The following is an 18,737-nucleotide window of genomic DNA, read 5'->3' as shown; positions in this document are numbered from 1 at the left end:
CTCCTTTCCCTCTCAGTGTAGTCTCTCACCTGTGCAAAGACACCGCTTTTAATTAAATTTTTTTTTTTTAATTAAAATACTGTTATACCCAGTGGAATGCAGCAGCAATCCTGGTACAGGGTGGCATAACAAAACAGCCATGTTTACATTTTAAATATTTACGATAACTTAAACATACAGACACACATCATGGTCTTTGGCAGAAAACGTTCACAGCACAAAAAAATACTTTAAAAGAAATACCAAATATTAATCCAAAATATATTAAGTTGTTTTTTTTCTTCCACAATATTTTTTTGCCTTTTTTTCTCTTTTTTCTTTTTTTCTTTGTAAACAATGCATATGAACCAAATGCATTTTTCAGCTTTCAAGAGGGGTAGGGAGATTTAAAAAAATATGCAATTGTCCAGCAAATGCAAATGTTTAAAAAGGAAACTTGAGGAACCATGGGAATAAAATAACACATATAAAACCTAAAAACGGTAAAGGAAAAAAAAAAAACAACAACAAAGATTCAAGGAGAACTAAAAACAGCCAAGACAAACTGCTAAAACCCACCAATCGCTCCTGGGGCTGAGCTGGGGGACTCTTTAAGACCAGAAGTCAAAGTCACGGCCACTGGCAGGCTGCCATTGGATGCTTCACTCCAGTTCTCAAGCGCCGGCCCTGCTTCAGGGCGCTGGGCACGGGTGGCTCGAGGAGCCAGCCTCACGGCGCCATGCTGTAACGGGGGCTCCATTCAGAGGACTATCTGAGTCACGTCTCCCAATCCCTCCAGGGTGGGTGGACAGAGACCCTGATGAGAACAAGGCCATGTCTCCAGTTTCCTTTGGGAGAACTGGTGCTGGGAACCCCACCACAGCAGACTTGTGTGGTAGCTCACTTCACCTGGCTCAGGGCTCATAACCAAACTGACAGGATGTCCCAAGGACAGGAGCTGTGGAGCCATTTCAAGAGGCTGGTGATGGTGGTGGTGGGGGAGGGTCACGTGGGCATTTCAAAAAGGGTTCAAGATGGGGAAAAAGACAGCCAATATCCCGTGGATCAACTGGATCACGGGCCAAGGGCTTGAGAAGGGGAGATAACTGGGCGGAACCGTGACAGCAGAGATGGGAGCACAGAACGAGGGGACAAATCTGAAGCGGCCCGCTTCAGTCTTCTGTTCCACAAGGAAGGGAATTATATACAAACCACACGGCGCATCCCAGTCCTTTCCAAGTGAAGGGGTGAGGCTGTGGCCTCAACGGGCCCCACAAGATGCAAGTGTGGGTGAGCCCAAGGAGGTGGTGAGGGGCTAAGGAGGTTGGAGGGACCACACTGAGCCAGGCCTGACTAGTAAACCAGCCCACCTGGCGTCCACGGGCAGCCATCCTTGGCAATCAGCCCCCAAATCAACATATCTTGTCCCCCTCTGCCCGAGTGTCCACTGGGGGTGCAGAAGGGGCTGCTCCCTTCTGAGCTTTTGGTTGTTACCCTGGCAGCAAGCCTTGGGCTGCAAGCAGGTTAAGGTCCAGTCCTCATTCCATGTGGGCCCAGGAGGAATGTGGGGCTAAGGAGCAGAGTCTTCTGGGGGCCGGCTCACAGCTCCCCTCTCCTCTGCAGCATCCTTCCTCAGCTCCTGGGACCAGATGGTCAGTGGGAATGAGTGCTGGGCTGGGGGACGGTGAAGCAGCCTCTGGCGGGGCTGCTGGAATGGCCACGTGGCAGAGGGCAGAGGAGAGCAGGGAGTGGTTCGGAGTCCCCAAGGCACCACCTCCTTCAGATCAGTATCTCCACCATGTCCGACAAGTCCTGGACTCTGGATGTAGCAACAGAATCTGGAGAGATAAGAACACAGGCACATGCCAACGAGCATTACCACACTGCTCTTTTAAATCCTACCACGTTTGAAAGATAGGATCTATCTCCACCAACTTTTCCCAACTCAGCTGCCCAGGTCGCCATAACTTGGCCAACCTAAGCACAAAGCTCTGCTCCCTCTGGGCTCTCGGTCCAGACCACCAGCCTCCAGAGTGGAAGACACAGTTGTTTACAACTTGGAACTGGTCGGAGGGCTCGGAGGGAGGGTGGAGAGCCCCAAGGGAGGGAGGCTGCCGCATTCTTTTCATGCCTGTGGTTTTCTGAGATGGTGAGGCCAGGCAAATATGCAAAGGCTAATGTGAAAGGGAGCAAACACAGTAATGGCATCTTCTCAAATTTCTCCTTCCCGGATTCTTTTTAAACAAAGTCTCCTAACTTGAGTGGAAGGGTAACTCACCAAGCTCCATTATCTTAGATATTTAGACTGGCAATAAAAGAAGACTTCCAAAGAGAAGATAAAGAGCTTCCCAGGTGGATCTGTCTGTAATCAGGGTTTTCAGTTCCCCTATTCATGCATCCAACCAGCTCTCATGTACTGTGGTGGGCCTCACACCCTGCTCACCCGTCCCTGTGCAGGGCTCCCTGTGGAGTGTGGGCAGTGAGTGGGGCCGGGTCTGGGAATAAAGGGTCAGGGGCCCCAATTCACACCCCAACATGCCCTCAGCCCCGCAGAGAAGTCGGGGGTGGGGGGGAAGGGGACTTACCCAACAAGGCTGTCCTCTGGCCACTGCTGCACCCCAGAAGGCCGTCGGGCTCCAGGCCCAGGCAGGCGGTGGCGCTGTCTGGGGGGCTGTCAGTCTGGGTGCTCCCATCCCTGCTCCCATGTTTGGCGTGGGCAGCTAGGGGAGCCTCGGCCACTGGCTCCTCCGCTGGGGCCCTGTCTGCTGGAAAGGCAGGAGGTTCACAGTTATTGCCTTGTCCATAAGATGGAGCCCCCAGGAAGAACACCCCTACTTAACAGTACCTATTAGGGATGCGAATTGCTCTCGATTTGCAAGAACTTCGATTACAACTAAACGCTCCTGTTTCCAAATGGGAATAACTATCAGGTTGGATTGGGTTCCAAAAACTTCGAGTAGAAGAGGCTTTCTTAAAGGGGTGTAGATTAAATCTTAAAACCAGTAGGGACTCTCAGGTTTCTGTGGCATCTGCTTAGAAGGGGGAGTGGAAGGGCTGGCCCAGAAGGTACATCTGTACAGGGAGCTCTATTTTTACTTAGATGGTAAGTGGCTGGGGCCAGGGTGGTGGAATTTCCAGAGATGGGGGCTACAGCCTGCCTCTTCACACCAGGGGGACAGCTGTGGGCTGCAGGATCACTGGAGCCAGAGTATAAACCAGCTTCCCTGGGTGAGGGGCTGGGACGCCCTGGCTCCTCTGAGCCTCAGTTCTGAGAGGAAAGGCCTGAGGACACCCTAGCCTCTGCCTCTGCCGCTTACCGGCCTCCTCTCACCTGCAGCCAGCCGGGCAGGGGCATCCACCTGCCGCTCGCTGGAGGAGAGCCCTTGCCAGCCCTGGGCCCCTGCTGCTGCAGCCACGAAGATAGATGGCACCGACTTGGCGGGCCTCAGGGAGCCCTGGGTGGCCTTGCCAGGATCCTTCCTGGAGCGCTGCTGAAGGACCTTGATCACCGCATCCTTCTCCAGGATCTGGGCATGGAGCACCTTTAACCTGAGGGGTGAGAGGTCATGCTTGCATCTTCAGACCTACAGATCCAACAGCCCCCATCCTTCCCGCCTTGTAGACGTTGGAGGGAAAGCCTTTCCTACAACCAGGCTGGGCTCTCCTGGCCTTGCAGCAGGGGCAGGAGGGGGCCTTCAGAAATGCCATCACAGCTCTGGAACTGGATGCTCTGAAAACTGCCCATGCGTGAAGTGCTGGGCCCTTCTCACACCAGCAAAGGCAGGTCATCAAAGGGCAGGTTCTGGGTTCATCCAATGACAGCAATGGTACAATCCCTGTCCTGGAGGATCACCCCCAGGGCTGTTGACCAAATGGGCTCAGTCAACGTGCTTGTGCTTTTGAGCCAGGTATAGGTTAAATGGAAATCTTGTGGGGCCTCTGAAATTGTTTTTGGAGAGAAAATACTAGCTACCCCCAGGCCGGGGGCCTCGGCCACATTCCTTCTGGGGGTGGTACATGGTGTGGACTCAGTAGGAAAGTCTTACTCTCTGATTTACATGGGGGAGGGGGAGGGGATAGAGTCCCAGAGCCTTGGATGGCATCCAACAGTGGGGTCTCCTGGGCAGACCAAGGACTTTGTTGGTACCTCTGGGAAAGAATACGTGTATGATGCCAGGTACGCCAAAAGCACGGGGGTCAGCTCAGAAGTAGGAGGGATTGTTAGGCCAGGTGGGGCGAGGGGTGTTTATCACGGATTAAGGACGGGGCAGGGACTTGACATCGCCACCCCCCTACCCCCACCCAGGTACCCAGCCTGTAATGCCCAACCTGCTTTCCATCTCCTGATGCCTGTGGCCACCGGTGAGCAGGCCCTCGTTGAAGCTGCTGCTGGGCGAGGGCTGGGGGGAGTGCCGGATGAGAGTGGTGTCGCGCTGGGCGGCAGCCGTGGCAGCCGCATCCATAGCAAACTGCCTCATGGCACGCTCCTCCAAGTACTTCTGCTCCCACTTGGTCATGTCGGCCTCCAGTGCCAGGACCTGCTCCTCCTTCTCTCGTAGCTGCTCTGACAGCCGCAGGGCACTGAGCTCCGGGGACCCACCACCGCTACCACCACTGGGGCTGCCCGCCTGTCTCTGCAGAGAGAGGAGCACCGTGGTCAGGGGCGGCAGCTGGGGCGCGTCGGCCACAGGTCTTTGCCTCCACAGGAGGACTATCACCGAGCCTTGGGCTTGGTCAGCCTCCCCGTACACTCTTCGCAGCCCGCTTCCACCCAGAGACAAAGGGGAGGTGTGGGTCCCCGCACCCCCGCCCCAAATCCTGCGGCCAAGGGTGTGAGAAGATGAGGTCTGCCTTTGCATAGCGACCACATAAATTATCTTCCAATCCGGGAAAGGGGTGCAACTCAATGACACTGGGACAACTGGTGTAAACTAGGACAGAACTGGGCAATCCAGGAGGTCTGGTCACCCTATCTCTGTGGGAAGGGTAAGGTTGGGAGTGGAGACAGAACCCTATCTGGTCTGTAAACACAAGAGCTATTCACACAGTCCAAAGTGAGGATAAAGACTCAGGATCTGGGTGACTATCCTCTCCCAGGACCCTGAGGAGACACACAAGAGGTGGCTAGTCTCCTCCATCAATGCTCCTGAGTGACTTTCTCTAGAGACCAAGTGTGCCAACCTGTGCTGCTGCTGAGGACAGAGGCCCAAGTCCTGCGTCCCCGAGGTCGGCACATGGCCCCGTGGCAAAGCCTCTGCTAAGACTGGTGGCTGGGAGGGGCCTTCAGCAAGGCCGGCACAGATCACCCTGGCTTTCCAAGGGGGCTCGGCCTGGATCTCAGCAGGGGCTCCCGAGCTGGCCTCCTCTGATGCTGCTCCAGTTCTGCCACCTCCGTGGGTCTTCCCAGCTCACCTGCTGCGCACGCAGGGCCTTGAGTTCCTGCTCCAGGCGCGTCCGCAGCCGTAGCTCCAGCTGCTCACGCTTCTCGCAGGCAGCCTGCAGCTGCCCCAGGGCCTGCTGCAGCCGCTCCACCTTCTCCACGTAGGCCTGCTTCTTCCGCAGCTCCTCCTCGGCTCGTGCCGCCCGGCCCTGGGCATTGCTCAGAGCCTGCTCCAGCAGCTCGGCCCGCCGCCGCTGGTCCTCGATGGCTCCGCGCAGCAGTGCCACCTCCCGCTCCAGCTTCTCCTGCTCCTGCTGCTGCTCGTAGCCTGCAGGGACGGAGAGGGGGGGCCTGGTCAGTGACGGCAGCCACCTCGCTGGCCCCACGGAGCGCCCCCCACGTACTGGGCTCTGGGCTGACCACTGCAGCAGCATGACTGCATCTTATCCTCCCCGCAACCTACGAGTTAGGTACCCTTATTAACCCCATTGCATGGGCCAGGAAACTGAGGCTCAGGTTAAGTCATGAGTAAATGAGAGTGCCAGGCCGGGGCCCTTGCAGTAGTCACTGGGCTACACTGCTCCTCTGCTGGGACATGGTCTTGCCAAGAGAGAGCCCCAAACACTGCCCTCTTGTGCCAGGTGTCACCATTTCCAAAACACATTCACAGTTCCCCTCGAGCCTCACGGTGACACTAGAGACTGGACCGGTAGGAACTGTGACGCCCATTTGCAGATGAGAAAACGGAGGCTCAGGTGGACTGTCGTGTGGTCATCATTCAAGTGGAAGAATCAAGGAGAGGGGAAGAGACCACCGTGTGCTGCCCCAGGAGCCAGGCACTTATACATCTTATTCCACCAAAGCCTCCAGTAACAGTCCCTTGAGGCAGGATTTGTGACCCCTCAACTTAAAGGGGAGGAAACATAGGAGGTGAATGGTGCTGCCAGGATGGGGACCCAAGTCAGCCTGCCTCTGACGGATTAGGCTGCTTGGCTGTGGTGTGAGGCCCTCACACCTAGAGGGCTGCTGAAGTGGGCTCCAGGGCTCACTCTGCGGACCCAGGTGCCCCTACCCGCAGAGTGTGTGGGCTTCCCGCCTTGCTGGAGGGCAGAGGCTCTGGGGCCTGCCTGGTGGACTCAAAGGCACTCTCTAGGGCAGCACTATCATAGCACAGTGGAGTTTCCTGTCGTAATGGGCTGGTCCTACACCGTGCCAGCCAGTGCAGTAGCCACTAGGCATGCGGGGCTACTGAGCACTGGAAGCGTGGCTAGTGTGAGGGAAGAGCCAAATTCTTCATTTTATTTAATTTTAATTAATTTTGATCTTTGAGCCATCTTTAATCTTTATACCTATCACATAGGACAGTACAAGCTCTGGAACAGACGAGTGAAGGCTTGGGACCTGGCAGGCAGAAGGGAGGATTCATTTACTCAGGGCCCTGGGGCAGAGAGGGAGGACACAGGCGACTGACCCAGGTCAGCTCTGGTTCACGCTGGATTTCAGAAGGCTGGGTCCAGGCTGGCCTCATTCTTTGGGGTGGAGGGAAAAGATGGCAGAGCTCAGTAACACTGAAATTGAGCCTTTCATCCCAAGCTGGCCTGACCCCTGATGGAGTGGAGGGGGCAGGCGGGAGTGCTGACTGGGACTTTGGACCTGGAGGTAGTGACCCCATCCTGGCAGGCTTCACAGAGCCCAACAGCTTACAGAGTTTGCATCTCATCCCAGTCTATGATGGCCCCATCTTACAGCCTCAGAATCTGAGGCTCAGTGGGAAGAAACTGCCCAAGGGGGACAGGGCTGGGAGAACCAGGCCTCAGGACTGAAGGTCAGCTCCCCAGGGAGGACAGGGCCTGACCTGAGCTGGAGGTCTGTATGGCTTGCCTAGTAGGAAAAGCAGATGGCACTGGCGATAGTGGCCACACTTCCCTACTAGTGTTGACTGACTCCAGAAAAAAGGTGAGATCAACCAGAGGCATCTTCCCTGAGAATTCTGGTTTCCCCATGGCTATTGGGAGCAAGGAAGGGCTGCATGGCTTCCGTCAGCCCTTGGGGAGGATCCCCAGGACCCAGCCTTTGGCTTCCAGAAGTTCCTGCCACCTCCCACACCTCTAAGGCCCCGGTAGGGGCTGGGAAGTCTGAGACCTTGGCCATTCCCAGCCACCAGGATAAAACCCTGGGCCTGTCTGGCGGGCAGGGGGCGGGGGCGCTCCCAGGCGGGGTGGCCGCGAATCAGGGAGACAGGGCGAGGGGCCAAGGGCGAGCGAGCAGTGGAGGGAGCAGAAGGCCTTTCCCCCTGGGAAAGCGAGGCCCCACCGGCACGTCCCAGTCCCTTTGTCCCAGTGTCCTCCCTCCTCCCGCAGTGCGGGCGGGCGGGGCGCGGGAGGGAGCGGCGGCGGCGGCGGCGGTGGGGCGGGGCGCAGCGGAACAGCCCGGGCTCAGGAATGCCTGGCATCCAGGTCACCCGCCGCTGCCAGATTAATGGCTCCAGCCCGGAGCCAAGAACAGCCTGGCGCTCGCTCCCCGGGGAGCGGAAACGCCTCCAGGCCGGCCTCCCCCTTCGCCCCTCCCCTGCCCGCTCCCAGAAACCCGCCGGTGACTTCCTTTCTTTGGCAGAGCCCGGCCCCCAAAGTCGGCCCTCTACTACAGGGCGCCCCATTCTGCCTCCTTCCAGAAACCCGCCCTCCCCGGACTCCAAACGGGACCCCCGGGGCCGTCCCCTCCCCACCTCCCAGAGACCCTAAGTCATCGCCTCCCGCCAGTACAGCCCCGCCTGCCCCCTGCCCACCCCTACCCCCCAGCCCTTCAGTGCTGGGCTCCGGTCGGCCCTGTTCAGGGCCGAGCCCTCCTTGAGGAGGGAGGTGCTGCCAGCACAGCTCAGCCCTCAAGCTGCTCCTCCACTTCTGGACAACCCCTAAGTATCCAGCTTCAGCACAGCAGGCTTTCTGAATGTGTTCCTCCTTCCTCGAAGCCACCCTCGCCCGGACACCAGCCGCCCCCACTCCACTCCTTTGCAAACACCCTAACACCACTATAGAACGTAGTAAGAGCATACAGGAGGAGTTTAATAAATAACTGCCTCTCTGTCTCTTCTGACTGCTGCAGCTTCTTCCTACTGCTGAGCTCGGGGCTCCCTTTGTCCTCCCCCTTCCCCCAAACTCCCTGCTCGAACCTCCACTTGAGCTATCCTGCTGCTTCTTCACCTGTGGCCTGCTCCCCACCCTGCTACCCCACAGAGCCCCTCTCTCAGGCTGCTGGGGACCTCTCCTCATCTCGCCTCTGGGGCCAGGCCACCCTTGTTGCCTGAAATCCGGGGTGGGAAGACCCTGCTCCTTCCTCAAGCTCACTGCCTCTCTTGACCTCCCTGCCCTGGCACCTTCCTGACCTGTTCCTGCTGTGCTCCATGCCGGCCAGGGGCTCAGCACAGCTGTGCTAGTGAACAAATGAGTGACTGAACGGATGAGTCAACAATGAACTCATCTGTTCTTCAAGAAGCCTCTGACCACCCTCTTTAGGGGATCCTCCTGAGCCCCTTCTTTGGGCTGCCCTGTTGGTTACGCCCCATTTTTGGCTGGTGCCTCCACCTGTTATGGCCCAGCCTCACCATGCTCTCCAGCTTCCCGCATTCCCCCGGGCACCCCCTGGGAGACTCAGACTCTTCCTTCTCTCTCATCTCACCTGTCTCCAAGGCTCTCTGGCCTCCCCCATGCTTCTGAAGGACACCGAACCGATGGTCAGCACCACAGCTCAGCAAACCACAGCTCCCCAGCTATCCCTCTGGATCCGCTGATTTCCCCAATACACAGAGAACCAGATCTTTTTCCTCTTCAGAAACTACCCCTCCCCTAGGTCTAGTCCACTGCTGGGTGTGTAGTAGACATTCAGTAAACCCAAGCTCCAAGCACTGCTTTGACAGAGGAGGCCGATCCTCCCTGTGCTGAGGGGCTGTCCTGGCCACACCTCTGGCCAGGCTCCTGAGTGGGACCCCTACTCACTTTGAGCCAGCAACTTGGCCACCATGTCCTGACTGCCTGCCTGCGCTTCCTGTGTCTTGCTTGCCAGGCGCCGGTTTGCAGATTCCAATCTCTCTGTTTCAAATAAAGAAAAGAGGTTTTAAGGAAAAATGTTTGAATACAGGTGAAGCCGCCTGCTGAGGTGTCCCCTCGGTCCTATCTGTCGGGCTGCATTCTCCAAGTTGGGGGTGGGCTCGTAGGGAAGCTCCAGGTCATCCTGGGCCACATGGGTGGGAGCTCCATGAGGGGCCCTAAGGTCTAGAACACAGAGACAAGACTCCCCAAGGAGTCTCAGCCTAGTCTCCTTTGAGTCGATTTATACTATTATTGCAGAGGACAGATTCTGAATTATTCCCTAGAACAGTGGGATCAAGCTGTCCGCAGGCACTCCCCACCCCTCCACCTGGGTAAGCCGTCCTCACCTCTCAGATCCCGGTTGAAGTCCTGCAGCCGCCTCATCTCACTGTCCATCTTGTTCCGCATAGTCTTCTCCAGGGCCTCCCGCTTGGAAGAGGCCCTCGTCAGGCTCTCGTGGGCCTCAGAGAGCCGCTGGATTTCGCTCTCCAGCTGCAAGAGGCAGACAGCAGAGATGAAGGAAGGGGATAGCTCCCAGGGAGGGAGTGGCATCAAGGTCCCCTCCACAGACCCCGGCTGATCTGCTATTCTCCATCAGAAAGGGTGAGAGAGGAGAGGATCAAAAGCCACAGCAAAAAAATCCACCTAGTTCTGGTGGGACGGGCTGCAGCCTGTAGCCTCTAGAGGTGGACCAGACTGCTGGAACAGGCAAGCGAGGGTCCCTTCAACTGTCCCAAGGTCCTGAGCAAACCCAAGGCCAGGTTCTCTGGAAGTGGCTGCCTGCAGCGTGACTAAGCGCAGTTTTCTGGGGCCCACTGTCCAGAAAGAAGCATCTTCCTTTTGTCTGGCTTCTACTGAGAAATCTGAGCACAATGGGCCCAGGAGTGGGCACTCAGACTCCAACCACGGTCTGGAGGGTGGACTTATCTTGGACACCACAGGATGGCCTCGGGAGGCCTGAGGCCACCTGCTAAGGCTAAGCGCACAGCTGGTAACCCTTCACTAAGAAGGGAGCACCAGACCCCAGCCTGAGCTGCCTCTGCTTGGAGGATTTGCCTCTCCAGCCACCGCCATCCACCCCAGAGGGCCAGCCTGGCTGCCCCTCCCACTTGGCGGCTGGCAGGTTCCGCACGTGCTCTTCGCTGGCCTGTGATTCCAATAAGTCGCTCGTTTTTTCCAAGAGGAGGGGCTTCCTCTGTGGCCAGGGCTGGCCTGGAACAGACTTGCTGTTGTGTGGGGGATACAAAGGGCTCTCTGTGGGAGGTGTCCACGGGAGGGGGTGTGTGCAGGGGAAGGGTGCGAGTGTGAGGGAGCCGTGAATGGGCTCTTTCTAATCACCATTGGGCAGCAACAGCTCATGCTCCAGGCCTGCTGTGCCGGCTGCTCCCCAGCTGTCTGGAGTCAGCCAGGGAGGGTGCACGAGGGATGGGGGCGGGGGCTGAGGGACGGCTGAGAAGCCCAGCCAGGCCAGCCCCGTCGGGGTCCCTTCTTCCCCCTGCCCCTCCGAGGCCCCAGCAGGGCCTACCTTCTCGATGCGGCCGGCCTTCTCTGCCGAGTTCTCCAGCTCCCTCTTCAGCCTCTCGTTGTCCCTCTGCAGCCTGGCATTCTCCCTCAGCACAGTCTCCATCTGGGCCAGGTGGGCACTGCCCGAGGAGGCCTGGGTGCTTGCTGGGGCCTCCAACCCTGGTAGGCTGAGGGAGCCTAGCAGGCCCTGGCTGAGGGGAGCCGGGGATGGGGGCGGGGGGTGCTCCTGGGGCTGCTGCAGGTACTGGTACTGCTGCCGCTGCTGGAGGAACACAGGGGGCACCTGGGCCTGCAGGATCCTGGGGAACAGAAGAGTAGGTGCTCAGAGACCGAGAAGCCACCCCGAGTCGCCCCAACCTTCTTGGGCAGACAGCCTCCCCACAGTGTGAGGCAGCGACTGGTGGGGAAGGCCTTTCCACATGGCGTCCCCAAGACCTTCAAGGGCCAGGGGAGCAGGGCTGGAGGGGATTAACATGAGCATGCTTATTTCATGCCCAGCCTCACTGTGGCCGAGGCCCTGGGGATCAGCCTGAGCAGACCTAGCAACCCGAGCTTAAAGAAGAGATCTTGAAAAGTGCACTCCTGACCCTTCTCATCAATAGAAGGCTTTCTGAGTGTGGAGGTCACATCCATCATGAGTGAACACACAAACTTCCAGGCCCCTGGGCCACTTGGTGTCTGTTCCGGCCCCTGGTGTCAGGCCCTGCGCTCACACGCACTTCTTCTCCCTCCTATTTTGGGTCCCGTCACCCCTTGAAGAAACATTTTTAGAAGACTGCGGCTAAGGTTAGAGCGGCGAGACAGATGTCAGGGGTAGAGTCTGGGCTCCAGAGTCTGACAAAATAGGCATTCAAACTCCAGCTCCAGTGTTTAAGCCCATGGTGCGGCAGGACTCTGCTCAATCATGAAAGTAAGGCTCTCAGCCTCAAGGGGGTTTGTGAGGGCTACATTTGCCTGGCAGAGTGCTGGGCCTGCAGTGGGCGTTCCCACAATGACGGCCCATCCTCCGTCTCTCCTAGTGGAGACCACAGCGTACTCTCTGCTCAAAGAGTAAATGTGACCCAAACACTGGATTTTCTGGGGCATAGTGGTTGCCTCAGGACTATGACAATAGCCTGAGTTTAGGGACAATGTCCTACTGGTATAACGTCAGCCTCAGGGCCCCATGTCAAGGGAAGGAGCAAAGAGTAAGAGGCCTGTGGGGTCACAGAGCCTTTCTGGGGCCTTGTGGCTCTAAGTGTAAAAGAGGTGATGGCCTCAGTTTCACCAGGAACTTTCCCAAGTCCCAGAAGCCCCACATGAGTCCATCACCTCAGCACTTATGCCTGCCCTTCCCCTCATCCCTCCCCTTCATCCTTCCCCCTCCAGACTCCGGGCTCCCCTGCCCCTCTTATGACCCTAGGCTATAAGAACAGTCCCTGCCCCCAGTTCCCAGAAAACAAGCCTCATCGGATCAGCCAAAGGAGAGGCTGGCAGATGTATTTCTCTTACTGCCCAAGGTAGAGCTTCCAGTGAGAGCTGAGGGTCCCCATTGGAATGTGCAAACTCTCCCTGTGCTGCTAAATGTGGCATCTTGGGGTTGCTTCTTGAACTTGCTCCCCCTGCCCTGGGCCAGGCAGACACAAATGGCATTCTTTGGGGATGACTTGGCTCCAAGAAAGAATACAGCCTCCTTTCCTTCACACTTGCTCTCCCTTCCCCTTGTTCGCCCCTCCCCCTCCCTCTTTTTTTGTTCTCCTGCAAACAGTCTACTTCCTTTCCACGATATTATCTTTTCCTGACAGGGCTCAATAAGGCTGGTCCAAGAGAAGAAACCACGACTCAGCTTCCGAAACTCTCCCAGGACGGAGCCCTGAGAAAGGAGATAAGGTAGGGGGGCCTGGGAGGTGGAGGGTGGCGAAAACCCACAGGCTCCATCTTCTGGTCCCTTCATTCCAAGCTATCACGTCACTCATTTCTCGAGAGCTAAGAAAGCCATCTTTCCCGGGAACGGGCACACAGTGGGAAAGTGGGTGACTAAATGAGGACTCAGCAGGCACGAAGAGAACCAGACTTGGACCTTGGGCCATCAGAGGAAGAGGGAGTCTGCAAACCTTCAGGCTCCTCTGGTGGGGCTTCCTGGACCCCTGTGCGGGGGAGATGCAGGGCGTGTGAAAAGGGCATGTGTCAGCTTCTCAGGAGAAGGTGCGGGGCCAAGCGATTGCCTCATTTCTAGGAACCCTATTTCTGCAAACTATCTGGGCTTCCTGCCCCTCCCGGGAATCCCTGCTTCCATTCTAGCCTCTAGAATCCATTCTCTACATGCAGCAGAGGAACCGTTTTAAAAAGGCAAGCCAAATCGCATCCTCTAAAGGCTTCCCTTCACACTGAGAATCAAACACTAAGCCCTCCCCCCCCAGCAGCCTCTCCGGAGCCTCCACAGAAAGGGGCTCACCTGGACCAAGAATCCTCTCCCACTCCAGGCTCCAGCCACATGGACCACACAGAAAAACATGAAAGGAAATGAATGGTAGGGACAGGGCAGCTCCCGCCCTGGTGCAGGAGCGGGGAGAGGTGCCTAAGGAGGCCATCTGGTCCTTTCTTCCTGCCTACAGTTAGGAATGCCTCCCAGTAATCACAGAAAGCAAACATGTCCACTTGTTCTTAGAAATCTCCAGAGAAGGAGGTTCCACCTTCTTCCCACTTAACTTGGAAACAGCTTGGCAATGATTCCCAACCCTTGTCTTTGCAAGTTCTTTCTGAAACCCAACCTTTAACCCCCTGCTGTAATTCATAGCCTCTGAAAACCCTAGTTACTCAACTGCTACAGACAATTAGACAATGGTGTCCACCTCCAAATTAAAGCAAGGGATGCCGCTAAGTTCTCATGTGACCCTGGCTAAATCCCTCTTTCCTTCCAGCATTAGCTCCCATCTTGGGAGGGAGAGGGTATCATCGGCCTTCCTCTGGAGCTCGCCAGGATTCTGGAGGCTCTTCACCCTGGGAGAACTACGCTGGAAGCCAAGAGCTTGAAGACCGAGGCGGGCAGTTACCTTACTTCCGCATGCTGGAAGTGCGGGCTGCCACGGGTGCGGTACCGCGGGTCGGTGACAGCGGAGGTGGTCTCATGAGCTAGCACGATGTGTGGGTACTGAGGTGGAGGTCCGCGGGGCTCCGGGCCCTCTGCAGGGGCGCCCCTGGGCAGGGGTCCCTGCTGGTTGCGGGCCAGCTGGGGGAAGCTGTGGGAGGCGCTCATGTGGCTGGGGGTACGGGCCCCGTTCCTCTCCAGGGACAGCTGCAGGAGCCGCTCGCTCAGGGAGCGCACGTGCCCGTGCCTCAGCTCACGCAGGGCCTCATCCTGCCTCCGAATGCCACCTGGGGCCCCGCGGGGATCCCGGTCCCCCATATGTGGCTGGGGCCCCGCCTGCTGGGCCGCATAGTACTGCGAGTGGGCTTTGGCCTCCTCATAGGTGGGCAGCTCCTCGCCCTTGCCAGGCTGTGGGCACAGCCGGTAGAGGCTGTTCTCTGCCAGGTGGGTCTCGGTGCCCTGGTGCTCCTGGCCCTGGGGCTCCTGCCTTGTGGCCTGCTGCAGCACCTGACTGTCCTCGGGGGCCACGATCTCCAGGGGGGCCTGGGGGCTCCCTGTGCCCCCAGCCCCAGCCCCACCCCGTAGGGCCTGCTGCTGGATGGCCAGCAGCGTGCGGGTCTCGGTCAGGTTGCCATAGCGCAGCTGCTCCTGGATGAGGCGGTGCAGGACCGTACCCGAGGAGTCTTCCAGTGTCCTCATGCTTCCTGGGCTTGCACACAACCGCCTGGACAAAGGCCAGCAGCACCTGGCCCCAGAGCACCTGGGAGGAGAGAAAGAAGACCACTCAGTGGGGGCACATGGGAAAGGGGGGGACTTTCCATTACTGTCTGGTCAAAGGCATGATGGTAAAGAGCAAGGCTATGGAGGGGCACACAAGCCTGGGTTCAACTGCCAATGCTGCCATCTACTGATTAAGGCAAGTCACTTAACTTCTGAGCCTCCGTTTCTCCATCGGAAATATGAAAGAATAATGCTAGCCTCACAGAGTTGAGAATTAAAACAGGCAATGGCTGTTGAGCTCCTGGTGTACTGTAAATCCCTGGCAAAGGACTGCCATTATAATCATATTCATGGAGACTTACTGTGCCTAGAGAAAAACACCAATAACCTAGACACCAGGAACCTTGGCCTCCTGCAGTCAGCTTCCCATCAAAGAGCCTGATGAGTGACTCTAGCGCAGGCCTAATTCAGCTCTAACCACTGAGCCTTCCAGTCCAGGGGTGGACAGGGCCCCAGTTTATTGGCAGGTGATAAAGAATGATTCCAGCCTGGTAGAAGCCCTAGGCAAACAGCCCCCAGGACCGTCTAGGATGAAGCATGCCTTGGCACAGCTAACTCACCACCCTTTACTCTGCTGAGCCCTCCCTGTCATGGCAGTCACTCTGCAAGGTGAACAGGAAGAAGGAAAAAATGCATCTGGATTGGTGAATAAGGGATGAAAGAAGAGAGACTATAATAGGACAATGGTTTTGTGAGATGAGGCAAAAAGGTGCCACCCATCAAGGTTTGTGGGCCAGTCACATAGTCTGTACGCTGACAGTAAGTGCACACGTGCTCCAGATAAAAAGAAAGGGTGGCACGATGTCTTCGATTTTATGATTACCACCCCCAGCTACACACACACTTGCTCCTTGGATGTGCCCTGATGGCCCTCTAGGCACGCAGGGGATGATGGGCCATCAGCATCTTGACATCGGTAACACCACTTGAGCCGACTGAAGAAGTAAGGGAGCGAGCGGGGAGGCTCTTGGCTGCAGGAACCTGGGGCTGGGGGCTCTGAGCCTAAACTGCAGGGAGATAATATCTCCTGCGGAAGGTGTTCCCTTCTGAGCCTGGGCTCCCAGTGGCTCATGGCCTGGCAGGCTGCCCACCTCACCCAGCTTCCTTTCCACAGCCTCCTCTACCACAGACCTCCAAACTGGGATTCAGGGAAGACCAAACAAAACCCACACCTCCAGAGGTCCTGTGTGCACGGGAGGAGGACAGTAGGAGGAACGCAGCCCCTCCTCTGCCCCAAAACTAGCCCCAGTGCCCTGCTCAAGTTAGGGCTTGGCCAACTGGCAGAGCAGCCATTCCACTCCCTCCTCCCAGCTGCCCAAAACCGGGGAGAGGGAGATGCATCTGGAGGGTACTCTGTATTCATCCTTCCTGGCACCCCCTCATTCCCCCCGCCCCAAACACACAAGGAGGGGAGATGCAAGACTCTAGAGCTACCCGAGGCAAAACAAACCGGAATCAATTCCCCCTAGCGTTTCATCCACCGGGCATTCCTAAGTTAATCACTGTCTGGGCTGACTGCAGCCGAGGAGGACCGGAGAATGCAGCTTTCCGGACAGATTCCAGGCCCTCTCCCCACCAACAGTGTGCCTGGGTGCAGGGAACACCTCCCGCGCCTCTCATCCCGCGTTTGTCCCGGTCAAGACCCTCGGATGCACATCCTTTCAGCTGAGCCGTTACTAAAATCTGCGCCCGCGACCCGGGCCGTGCACCCCTGCTGCACTAGCGCGCCCAGGTCTCTGAAACACCCTCTTCTAAGCAAGCACGCAACTCCGGCCTTTGCCTGGGCTCACGCTCACCTAAGGAACCAAAGCGAGGGTCTCTAGTCAGACCGCACCTCATCTCGCCCTACCCGGACTCCTGGCTGACTACGAGCACCCGGTGGCCGCCGCTGCGCCGGGAGCTGCGTGGACGATGGTAGCCCGTGGTCCGGAGAGGTCTTTAAGCGTCGTGGAGCCGCCTCCCTCCCTCCCTCCCGAGCCCTCTTTGTTTTCCAAATGCTCCAGCGCTGACGTCAGCGGGCTGGACGGCAAGCTGCATTCTTTCTAAGTGAGAGCCGGACCGTGGCTCAAGAGAGGATTTTCCAAGGAAGACAAAGAGGAATTCTTGGGCTAGTTGGGGGGCAAAGACACCTGTAACCCCTACCTAACCAAATCAGCCCCCAGGGCGCTGCAAACTGAGCTCCAAGCGGCGCCTTCCGCCCAGATCCGCATCCCCTGGCATCCCCTCTTCCCGACCCGCGACCCCAAACACCCACTACGTTCTCCCCAGAGGCTGCCCCCCTCCTCCAGCCCCAGCAGACCCGCGCGCCTTCGAGAGACACCCCCGGGCGGAGCGGTCCTTGCCCTGCTTCGCGGCTGCCGGGAAAGGCGCGCTGTGCCTTGGAGGACGCTGGGTCCGCTCCGCTCCCGCTCCCGGAAAAGCCCAGGCTGCGGCGGGGCTCGGGCTTCGGCTGGGGCGAGTCTCTGCGGTCCCGCGCGCTCCCCAAAGCGCCGAGCGGCCTTCCTTACCGCAGCGGCCCGCGGGTGCTCGGCGCTGTCAGACCCGACGACCCGGCCCGGCCCGGCCCGGCTCGGCTCAGCGCGGCGGCTGAGGTGTGCTCTCGGCCGTGGCGCCGACGCTCTGGCCGCTTGGGCCCCAGCACGCAGACCCAGGGTCGGCCAGCGCCGGAGGCGGCTGCTATGCCAGGAATGTGAGAGTTTCAGGTTCCCCCTCGGGATCAAAGCGAACCACAAATAACCTCGCAGCGCGCCGCCCTCCTCCGCCCTCCGCCTCCTCCCACCCCCTCTTCCCCGCCCCCGCCTTCCTCCGGGGAGGCGGCGCTGAGGACCCGGAGGCCGCGGCCTCCTGGACTCGCGGCGACCCTTCCCGGCCTGCACCCTCTGCTCTGCCTTCGGAGCTGCTGGGGACTGAGTCCAACTTGGCCCCTGACCTCGTCCAACCACGTCCCTGCCTTCCTCTCTCCGCCAGCTCCATTGGCCGGACGACACAGTGGGCTATACATCGCATGCCCCCGAGGGACTCTGGGTGTTGCTTCGGGACGTGGTTGGGGGTGAGGGGGCTTGGTGTGTGTGTGTGTGTGTGTGTGTTGTGTACGGGGAGGGAGGACTGCAAAGATGTCCCCATGTGCTCGGCTTGAACCTTGCCCCCGGGGAAGAGATGACTCTTGCTTCCAGCCCTAAGCCTCGCTGGTTGTCGCCGGCGGCAACCTTCGAATTGCACTTTTCTTGTTTACAAACACCTTCGCCAGCTCTTTTCGGATCTGTCTCTACAGGAAGGGTGAATCTGGGTTGAAAAACTTGGTTAATTTGATCCACTTAACTAGCTGAATCACCCGCCGCCAGGTGCTTTGTCCAGTTCTTCCCGAAGAAGTTAGTGAGGAGCAGCCCTTTACGGAAAGCGCGCGCCGTGCTTCTTGGGCCTGGTCGTCCCATCCAGCCCTTCCAGTTATCCTCCCAGGGATTTCTGTTATCACCCGTGTTTTATAAATGAGGAGTCACACAGAGAGTAAGTGATGAAGCCAGGTAGCCAGCGGGCTGCAGGTTCTCATTCCCAGAACTTTTCCGCAGCCACCAGAATCCAGGTTCCCTAGGTGTACAGGGAAGGCCCTGGGAGCCCTCCTCTCTTCATCTGCCCTCTCTCTGTTCTGGTTTCTTCATTTCCGTCCACAACCCTGCCAGCCAGGAGCCCTCCCTTGTGTCCACTTCTGCTGCTTCTGCTGTTCCCCCTCTGGATGGAATTCTGGCCTCTGCCCCTGGGACCCTTCCTCCCCAGCCTTTGCACTAGGCTGGTCCATCTGTGCCGGTGGAAACCCCCCTTTCTGAAAGCCTGCTCTGACAGATCCTCCTGGGCCCTCACCACACTGGGCCTCTCAACACCTCCATGTGTGAGGCCCAGGCCCCTGTCCATCCTGAGAATGAGGGCT

General features: G+C 58.0%; 1 protein-coding gene across 3 annotated transcripts; it reads right to left on the bottom strand.

The window, feature by feature from the left end:
* Window positions 1–272: 272 nt before the first annotated feature.
* Window positions 273–17,520, bottom strand: AMOTL2 (angiomotin like 2). 3 transcript variants are annotated; one of them, XM_029214770.1, is made up of 10 exons: window positions 17,323–17,520; window positions 14,001–14,795; window positions 10,970–11,267; window positions 9,792–9,936; window positions 9,352–9,444; window positions 5,392–5,687; window positions 4,309–4,613; window positions 3,311–3,528; window positions 2,565–2,744; window positions 273–1,817 (listed from the first exon to the last, which is right to left on the bottom strand). In XM_029214770.1, the coding sequence occupies exons 2-10, from the start codon at window positions 14,732–14,734 to the stop codon at window positions 1,759–1,761; spliced, it is 2,328 nt and encodes a 775-aa protein (XP_029070603.1). In that variant the 5' UTR covers window positions 14,735–14,795; window positions 17,323–17,520; the 3' UTR covers window positions 273–1,758. The 3 variants fall into 3 exon arrangements, with proteins under 3 accessions (XP_029070603.1, XP_029070601.1, XP_029070602.1); XM_029214768.1 differs by lacking the exon at window positions 17,323–17,520 and adding an exon at window positions 16,650–16,670; XM_029214769.1 differs by lacking the exon at window positions 17,323–17,520 and adding an exon at window positions 16,650–16,670 and having other exon boundaries at window positions 2,565–2,741.
* Window positions 17,521–18,737: the final 1,217 nt, after the last annotated feature.

Source organism: Monodon monoceros, unplaced genomic scaffold (genome assembly GCF_005190385.1).
Source record: "Monodon monoceros isolate NGI ecotype Baffin Bay Population unplaced genomic scaffold, NGI_Narwhal_1 Super_Scaffold_11, whole genome shotgun sequence".
NCBI lineage: Eukaryota > Metazoa > Chordata > Mammalia > Artiodactyla > Monodontidae > Monodon > Monodon monoceros.
The sequence above is the reverse complement of the archived record's forward strand: the minus strand, read 5'-3'. Positions and strand labels throughout refer to the sequence as shown.